Source organism: Neodiprion virginianus, chromosome 4 (assembly GCF_021901495.1).
Source record: "Neodiprion virginianus isolate iyNeoVirg1 chromosome 4, iyNeoVirg1.1, whole genome shotgun sequence".
NCBI lineage: Eukaryota > Metazoa > Arthropoda > Insecta > Hymenoptera > Diprionidae > Neodiprion > Neodiprion virginianus.
The window spans coordinates 843522-853281 of NC_060880.1; the positions used below are offsets into that span (position 1 = coordinate 843522).

General features: G+C 42.3%; 1 protein-coding gene and 1 long non-coding RNA gene across 4 annotated transcripts; one reads left to right on the forward strand and one right to left on the reverse strand.

Moving 5' to 3' along the window:
- Positions 1-809: 809 nt before the first annotated feature.
- LOC124303435 (lipid storage droplets surface-binding protein 2-like) lies at positions 810-3935 on the reverse strand. 3 transcript variants are annotated; one of them, XM_046760624.1, is made up of 5 exons: positions 3717-3935; positions 3441-3611; positions 2542-2899; positions 1678-1933; positions 810-1528 (listed from the first exon to the last, which is right to left on the reverse strand). In XM_046760624.1, exons 2-5 carry the CDS (start codon positions 3485-3487, stop codon positions 1266-1268), a joined length of 924 nt encoding a protein of 307 aa, XP_046616580.1. In that variant the 5' UTR covers positions 3488-3611; positions 3717-3935; the 3' UTR covers positions 810-1265. The 3 variants fall into 3 exon arrangements, with proteins under 3 accessions (XP_046616580.1, XP_046616581.1, XP_046616582.1); XM_046760625.1 differs by lacking the exon at positions 3441-3611 and having other exon boundaries at positions 3717-3931; XM_046760626.1 differs by lacking the exons at positions 3441-3611; positions 3717-3935 and adding an exon at positions 3248-3392.
- Positions 3936-6920: 2985 nt separating this feature from the next.
- On the forward strand, positions 6921-8788 carry LOC124303440 (uncharacterized). The gene is made up of 2 exons (XR_006907917.1): positions 6921-7182; positions 8432-8788. It is a non-coding gene; the product is annotated as an uncharacterized LOC124303440 (long non-coding RNA).
- The last annotated feature ends 972 nt before the right edge of the window (positions 8789-9760 follow it).

A 9760-nucleotide genomic window follows, 5' to 3' on the forward strand; every position in this document is an offset into this window, starting at 1 on the left:
GAAAGTGTGCTGTAGAAACAACAATTACAAACCCTGCGACACTGTGTAACTGTTATTTATAATTTTCAACAGGCATCTGCGAGTTCGAGCGACTTTATACACATCGGCGAAGATCATCACCGACGAAGCCTATAACGCAAGCATTGGAGTCGACAATGAGACCTGATCCGCAGTCAGACGATTCTGAATTTCGGAAACATCGAGTGGTCGGTGAGTTTTGCATGGGATATGTTCAAGTATCAAAACGTTGTGCGTTTTTTGCTCGTAATTTCACGAGTGAACGGTTGGTGAAAATTTTTCACCTCACGACATCGCGACCTTACGATTTTCCGAATGAAAGATAAGAATTTTGCCAATTATTATTTTCACGATGGGAGCAGATTGTCTGGTACGGCGATAGCAATTTTTTTCAGATAGTAGCACTAATGCCCACTAAAACCTCGCGGTTACAGATTAATTGGAACATTATTACTTTTACAATAATTATATATTGGGAAAAAAATATTTCCATTTTAATAAGAACCTTTAATTACAATGCGTGATCTTAGAGTTGAGGTGAAAGTAAGAAAAAATTAGAATTGTTTTTAAATTATTTGAAGTTGATTTGGGGGGTGGGCCGGAAAAAACTCGTCAACACTCTAAATAAGGATAACCCTAATGACTTACACCGACAAGCTACGAATAGCTCGTGGATCCTCGTGTAAAGGAAATTTAATGCAGAGTAAAATTAACAGAAATATTCAAATGAGACGTTAAATTGGTTCAAAAGGTTAGTTTCTTTTGGTGATTCGGAATGAAATGCCTTATTGTCGTAACTATAAGGTATGCTTGATTTATTGTTTTTTTCTTAGTTATTCATTACCTCACAATATCATGCTTAATATATAACAGGATCGTAAAGATTCAATACAAATTACGGTTTGGAACATCCATTTCTCCATTTTTTTTTTTTTTTTTTCTTGTATAAAATATGTATGCATGCGATGACAACGGTCATCTGTATAGGATATGTACATAGGCATGTACCACGTACACATGATACTCGATATTCATAATAATCATAAATGCAGATTTTTCGTTATCAGTACATAACTGCGGTATAAAAATAGATACAATATCTGATCAGTACTTGGGAGCAGCTATCGTTCCTCTTCTAAGTTTTACTTGTACACTTTCACGTTTTGTACAATACAAAGTAACAGCTGAACTGAGCGATATCCACCGAGCTCTATTTTCCATCGCAAAGCTCGTCATCCCCGCGTAGCCTACTGTTTCTCCTTGATCTCCTGTTCGTCGTCCTTTTTTTCACTCTCCAAAGCTCCGTTCCCCGAATTCTTATCGCTGCCAAGTAATTGCGTTAAGTGCAGGATCGACATGGCGCTGTTCATGTAGGCGGTGACGTCCTCCTTCTTTATGGTCCTTAGCTGGGCAGATATCGAGTGATAGACGCGCCTCGCGGTCTTCGTCGAGAGTTGACCTACGGTTTGAACAGTGTGCAAGACCTTGTTTTCTTCGGCCGAAATCGGGGCTGAAACCAAGAAAAAAAAAATAAAAATTAAATACACTTCGGGTCGTCTCCTCGAAGAATTTTCTCCGCGATTCACTCCGAGTATAGGATTTTGGTCTGCCCTCTTCCATTTTTTCTGGCGGATCGAAATATTCCGCGGATTGAATTACCTGGCTCAACTTCCTGATCCCCGGTTGTGACCGCCGGGAAATATTGATCCAGCAAACGATTCACCGCTGCGCTCGCATTGTCGACACCCTGAACGGCCATCGCTCCGAACTGGTTGTTCAGTACTTCGTTCGCCTTGGCGAGGGCCGTTTCCTTCAACGACGAGGCTTGGTGAGTCGCCGTGTCCTTAGCTGCGGTCAATTTCTCAAGAGCCGGTGCTATCGAGCTGTTCATGACCGCCCTCGCTGCCTCGACAACCTGTCAAAAAATGAACGATCAGTACGGAATCGTCTGTAAGCCTCTTGAGAATGTACTCGCCACGAAGTAATCACATTCTCAATCAAACGTTAGTCTCGTTGTCAATATTGAATATTTTATGATAGGGTGAAAATCCGAAAAACAACAACGACAATGAAAACGCTAAGAAATTTAAATTTGAACAGTAATAACAATGCGCAAAACTTATCAATAAATTGTTTAAACGAAACACTGTTTAACAAATTTTTAGGGAATATTTGTTATTTTTTGTCACGTGAAATCCAAGTAGACGTGAATTTTTTAAGAATTTTTTCATGATTTTTAAATTTCTGTTGTCGAATAATAACACCAGAAGCCCCCGCGTACCAAGTTTCAAGAAAGAACTCTCTGGTAACAAAATTCATGCCAAAATATTGCGTTGAAAGGTGTGCGACTGAAAGGGTTAACCGAGGTGTTAACCACTCATCGATTTGACGTAAACCTGATTTCAAGATTACAAGGGTTTAAAAAGATTTAAAAAGATTTCAAAGATTTCAACAACTTTCATGGGATTTCCGAAAAAGTTTACACCAGATTTCACGTGTGATTAACCCCATAATTCTACTGACATGCTGGGGTTGTTCCCTCGCCGTCGACACCTGCTGCTCGACGATATCAAGGCCCTTGCACAATGTCTGGTCGACCTTGTTGATCGGCCCCTCGAACTTCTTGACGATCGGCGTTGCGATCGGCGCCGCCGTCGCCGAGGCGTAATGCAGCCCGGATTCGGCGTAATTCAGAGCCCAGCTGAGGAGATCGCTCGACTCCTTGACGTAGTTGTAGGTCGATCCCGTCATCCCGATCGCCGACTGAACCACGGGCATGTTGCGCACCCTGTCGAAGACCTCCAGGTGAGGCCCGCTCTCCGGGCTCTCCGCGATTCCCTCTGTCGTTTGCTTCACGGCTTCTGCCATTTTTGTATCGAGTCTGCGGCGGGAATGTAAATTTAGAAAAGTGCGTGAATTTTCGAAAATTGGATCAGGCTGAAGTTTGTAACGTTACCGTAACGATCGTTTTGCAACTTTAGGATTCTCTGAAATTTAGGAAACCGTTGAAATAAAGCATGAAAAAACTCGGATTTTGTTAATTCTACTCTTCCACTTATATCTAAAGGTGGAAAAAGTAATTTGTGTTTGAACGTTTCGACACGATAACGTTACTAACTTCAGCCTCGTAAAATTGGGGCCTTCGTTCGGACGGATTCATTTTATATAGTTTCCTACAATTTATTGTATTTCGAATTTATAATGTATCGTGTAACAATGAGAACCCTACCGATTCCAATTCTACCGCTGCGCTCAATGCCACTTTACTCTTATAACCAACGTTGCATATCTGCAGCCGATTGTATAAGGTACATATTATACGTTACGTGGTCAATTACTTCGCAGTAATTCTCTAATCTGAGAATGAGACTGGACTTTGCCCGTACAACGTGCGTAAGCCGTTGAGAAATATATATGTATACGAGACGTGAGATAATTGGTGGCACTCGTCACGGCGGCACATCGCCATCGTTCACATATATCTATATGTATAGGTGTACAAACGAAGCAACGACTTCGAAGCGTTGGATTGCGTTAGTCGAGACTTGAGGAAATTTACGGTTTCTAATGCGAGAATAAACGACCGGCTTTTCCTTTGAAAAAGAGAAATGCGATAGCGGATAATTTGTAGTTTCGATTAAACTCTATAGAACAGCGAGAGAAGGGATATATAGGTTATGACAATAAGAGATACTCACGGTTAAACTACGCTGTTTCTTTTCAACGTAACTCAAGTTGGAACAGGTCCGTAGCACAAAATGGACGAGGTTTGACGGTTCGTTGATACGTTTCAAGATGCCGGGTGACTGACAACGAGCTCAAGTGCCAAACTGCCGGGTGAGTTCGTCCGGGTAGTTTGTATCGTGTTTCTCTACGCAGCGACTAACGTCGAGCGTGATCCAGCACTTCTGGATACCTCGCGTAGCGACGCCGTCTTTGTGGCGGGGGAAGAACGAGGCAGAGCCGTGCCTACCGAGTCATGGAGGAGCGACGAAGTTCAACCCGGTTAACGGGTCGCCGATTGCCGATTCGGATTTCATCGGCAGTTCGTTGCGGCGAATGTAATTTTTTGTCCGATATCGAACGCATATGAAAATGGCAAAGAAAGTGAAGAAGGGGGAATAGCGGAAACGGTCAATTACTCCGGAAACGAAAGTGAGGACATATCCCGGGGCGCAAATCATTCGAGGCACGTCGTTGTCACGGCGAGTATCAGACGCACCGCAGATGTGGCCGTTATCTGTCTCGTTACTTCCACGCACATACGTGGGGGTCATTTCGATGGACCCAACGGACGACGCACGATAACTGAGGAAACTCTTGCATCATGTCGTCTGAATCACTTCTGCGTTGTGAATTTTATGAATTTTATACCTACATGATTGTTCGTTACGTGCACGTGGGAATAATTTTTTATATACCTGGAAACATTTTTTCGAATCAGAGTAAAACCCAGCTTGACGTTTCGGAAGTATGAATCGTTCCGTGACGGGAGGAGAGCGAAGTTAATCATAGACACGTATATCCCGGGGAGGGGGGGTAGTTTGGACGGTCTAAAACCATATTCCTATTTTTAGGAGTTTTTCCTCAAAGAAAATGAAAGTACTTGGATCAATTTCAGGTTTGAGGGCCTTATTGTTTACAGTTTCAAGAACATTTTAGCATTTTTTTCTTTCATTGAAATTAATAACAAAATGGTTACATGGCACGTATACGTAGCGAACGAATCCGAACTCGAGGGCTTTTGCGGTGGCGCATCTCTTGACGTCAATGTCCAACTTGTAACGGATAGAAACATTTTTTTCAGTTAGATACACCCTTTAGGATTCGAGCTCGTGGCCCAAAAGTGAAAACAACATTTTTTTTTCTAATACACACGTTTACGAACAAAAAATTTCAATTATCGATCAAGAAATTGTTCGAAAATTTTTATAAAAAAATTTTGAGACTGAAATTTAGAAATCCAGTCACGAGTTCGAACCGATAAACAAGTTTTCAAGATTGTGTCAAAATTTTGAAGTCGATCCGACAAAAATTGACCGTGAAACCTGCGCCACTGGATCGAAAACGTCGTCGTTCGCTGCTTGTACGCGCCGTGCCGCCGTTTCGTTATTAATTTCAACGAAAAAATTCTGAAATGTTCCTAAAACTGTAAATAATACACCTTTCAAACTGAAATAGCTCCAAGTGTTTTCCTATTCTTTAGAAAATTAAAACTCCCAAAAACAGATATGATTTTAGGCCGTCCAAGCTCTACAACCTCTCCCTTAATGCACCGCGGTGTTGCAGAATCGAGAGCTGATGTTTTTTCGCGATGCAAATTATCTGGATTATAATTACGACGATCGACGTGCGTCAGATACGGGCTTAGCGAACCACTTATCCACTATTCCATTTATGCCGGACGAAATCCGCGATCCGAATCCGAGGGACGCAGCCTTTACCTCACGCTTCGAACCCCTTTTTCAGGATCGGCAAGCCGAAACGAGCATTCTCCGAACATCATCGCGCAAAGCGTGAGGAATAAAGCTTTCGTCGTATTTCTGATTCAGGAGTCGGCGATATCTCCATCAATTCAATTTCCTCTCCGTAATACCGCGCGCCGCGCTAGATGGTCATTAAATCGTTACCATGTATCGATTATGCGTTATCTTTGTCGGCATAGACTCGCAAGCTTACAACGCTCTCAACGCCGTGTTTTCGGATAAGAGGTCAAACTCCGGGCGCGTGTTCCAATCGCCCTCCAAGCGCCTGTGTGGGGTCAAAATTCCGATAGACCGAAAACTCGATGGATCGAAAACCCATAATTTTCAAGATACGAATTTTAAAATAACGAACGATCAGTCTACCGGAATTAGGATATTCGATAGATCACCCATAGAATAACTACTTTCTCGAAAGTTGGTTTAACCGAAAGCTCTTTTAACCGAAGAAATATTTTCAGAACAGTTGGCATTCCGAATGAAGAGAGCACAGAGCGCCATATATTTTTAATAACATTTAAAGAGTGCATCTTTTTCCGTACGTTCGATTTCTTCAATACGTTATTACATTAAATCGTCTTCCACAATTACGTCGGCGCCCTCGTGTCACTTCGCAAGCTTAACGCCATCTTTAGCTGCAACTGGTGCAAGCTTTCGGTATTTTGTTCATTCAGTCTGAGTGGGTTTCGGGTCTTTGACCTTTCGAGTCTTTGGTCAGTCGCCGTTGATAAAAATCGGATTCGTAGGTTTTCGCAAAAAGCACGAGTCTGACATTTGAAAAGTCGACTTTTTGACTGTTCGGTATTTTCACAATTCAATATTCGCCTTTCGTAATCTCGCTCGTTCTCATAAAAAAAAAAAAAATTCGGGACAAATTTATTTATACATTTTTGCGAGCTCGTTTTAAATTTTTCTACAAGACAATTTTACGCATTTATGGTCTCTCTACGTTTCTAACTGTCGTTCGAAATTTGACTTTGAGGATTTCATCTCGTCGACTTTTTGGACCTTCGCATTTTTGTACCCCATCCCGAGCGCCTCTTATCGTCCAAATACCAACCTGACTCGGTATAATCGCCGCCAAAGAGCCGTAAACCATTCTCCACATTTTGGCAACTTTTAATCCAACCGTCAACGTTGGGTTCAGAAAGTAGCTTTTCCTGGGAAATTAAGCCGAGTCTGGAAATCCCGCGGGTCGATCATTCCGGCATTCACTTTTCTGGTCTCAGCAGCTGCTTTTCGGAAGCGGGTGATCATCCGAAGCTTCGAAAGCGGGCACGCGATGCGGGAGCTTATCGCATTGTTGACGATGGTAATCCGTGGAATTGTGTTGCGAAAAAAGGCCCGAGAGCTTATACCCTTTGGCGCGTGTGTGCGAGCAGAGGGCGATGATCGTGCCCCTCCTCTCTATCAATCGCTATAGAAAAGGCGATCGGCCGCGTTTCCGAATTTACGGATCGATTTTCGAGGGGGAGAAGGGAAACAGATCCGAGAGTATATATGGCGACGTATTTTCTGAGGTAACCGCCAGTCGGCTTTGTAACCTTTCGACGACACAATGAGCCCGATTTACAGTTCAATACCGCTACTGCTCTTCGGCTGCTCACTTCTGTTCGCCATTTCATCCGCAGCGACACGTCCGGCTCCTGATTTCACGCGCCGTGGATTCGATCGCAATAAGGTATTACCACCAGCGTATATACTAGTAGAAATTACAATTACGTACGGAAAAAAGATGCGCTCTTTAAATGTTATAATCGGGGCGGGGTTGACATTTCGAATTTCGAATGTTCCGAAAGCGCCTAATTCCGGATTTTTTTTACGGTGAAACTTAAAGTACAGAAATCAGAATTTGACGAAACATCAAAGTTTCGAATCGGCCGAAACTCACCGCTCAAAGTTACAAAAGCGCGAAAATTAGAGAATTTAAAGATCCGAAACATTGAGATTCCGAATGATTCAAGATTTTCATTTCTGTGAATTTTTGGCTTGGTGAAATTTGACCACTTTGATTTTTCTTTGTTTTGAATTTTCGGTATCTTTACGTTCATAATCCTGGTCATTCTGATTTTCGACATGTACTCGTTGAGTAAATTACGCTGTGCGAGTACAATTCAATTTTCGGAATTTCGCCCTACCGAAACTTTACTTTTCCAGATTTTTCTCGATCGACACTTTACTTTTCGTAACTTTGCTCCGTCGTAACTTGAATTTTCAGAATCTTGCATTTCGGAACTCTGACCAGTCGGTTTTCCGACCCTTCGAAACTTTGTCGTTTTATAAAAGTTTCATTTCTTTACACCTCAAGTTTCGCCAGAAAATAGTTCTGAATTAGGCGCAATCGAAATTTATTAAATTCGAAACTTCAACCCTGCCCCGGTGAATCCTATGTAATTCGTTTCCTTGTCACGTTCAATCAACGAAAGCGTAATTGATGCATCGGCCTTATTTCGAGTGAAACAGCTGGCTGCGTTGTTCCTCGAGTTTTCTTCCAAATTCCTTCGTTTTCACGCGCGAAAGTTATTAACGATTTTCACGCCTGTCTGCGGCGGCCTATGCAATGCCGCTGTTACGTTACATACCGTTCATAGACGCGAAATTTTCCCTCCAAATTCCGCCTGCCTCGGATGCTGTAACAGTTCGCCTCGAGAGCTTCGCGGTTTGGTGCTTTATCACTCCGCGAAGACACGTCTTGACGGGGGTAGCAGGGCGACATTGCATTCCCAAGTCAATGAGGCTGCTCTCGCGATATACGTGTAAGCATGATCGTACATCACGTGCTGCTCACCGAGCGTCGCGTTGCAGCGAAGAAAACGAATAAAAAAATATAAAAATAAAAAATACGAGCGAAAACCTGAAACCGAAACACGAAAACGAGATAGGGAATTTCTTTTTTTTTTTTTCTCTCTCTCTCTATTACCGCGTTTAAGTTTCAGGAAACGATCATCTACCCGCAAAACTATGCCAGGTCAGAAAGTGGCCGTAACGAAATGGAAAATAATCGACTGGATAACTTCGACGAGGATCGTCTGCAAGAGCTGGGGGAATATTTCGAAAATGATGGCGGAACGCGAGAAGATTCAGGCCCGGTTTATCCGGTTTTAGAAAAACGTCCGGCAGCGAGCGGGAAATACAACTACTACAGGTGCTACTTCAACCCGGTCACGTGTTACCGGAAGTAGCGCGCATTAATCACGCGACATATTTTCCCATAAATATACCGATCACGTACTTTATAAAATGCACCGCATGAAAGACAGCAGAGAAAATAAAACAAATTGATACAATATCGTTGGTTTACGTTATTCAAGATACATATGTATGTGGGTGAACACATATTCAACCCCGATTAATGCGACGAAGTTCGCAAAAAAAAAAAAAAAAAAAAATTCGGGAGAGGATTCCGTTCTGTGTTACCAAAGTTACGCATCCAAGTTATTTTCTTCTACATTCAAAGGATCGCTTGATATCGACTGATTTCAACCGCTTCGGATGCGGGCGATATCAATTCCTTATTTGGGTTAACATCAGCAGTTAGCTGCGATCAATCGATACGATTGCAAGAGTGGATAACGTTAGACTGGCCCTGAGCCAACCATCGAACGTCTCGTTCTCACATCGCAGGTTCCAAGTTCATACGGGAACCAAAAGAATGATATCCAATTCGAATTCGAATCATAATTAACGATTTCAGAGCCCTCGGATACCGTGTTACATGAAAATATGACGATTTTTTTAATTTTGAACCACTACAACGGATTCACCATCGCGAATTTCGGACAATTGATCTTGGGTTCGTTATCGGTGATCCGAAAAACTTCCGCCTACCAATTACTACCATAATCGGAATATTTTTAGATTTTTTTCAACCTTGTTGAATCGCCATTGCGGATTTCGCAATCTGACTTTAGATTCGTGATTAGCAACCCAAAAAACCTCACGATACCAATTTTCATTCAAATCCATTCATCGTCGTTTTTGTTTGATTTTTTGTGATTTAGTTAGTGAAATAATTGAAAAAGTCCCGAACCGATCAAAGTAAAAATCCAATCGGTTCTAAGTTTGCGAAAGCCGCGTCAATTGAGACCAAAATCGTTGAAACCCGTCGACTCGTTCTCGGGATATCGTCTCGAACTCAGCTTTTCATTTTCCGCTTGATTACAATAACTTTCTTTTTCCCCCAGAGAACAGAGAAACGAAAAGTTAAAAATTGCAACAAATTCGGCTAATGCGGCTCCGCAGGAGTCGCGGGACTTCGT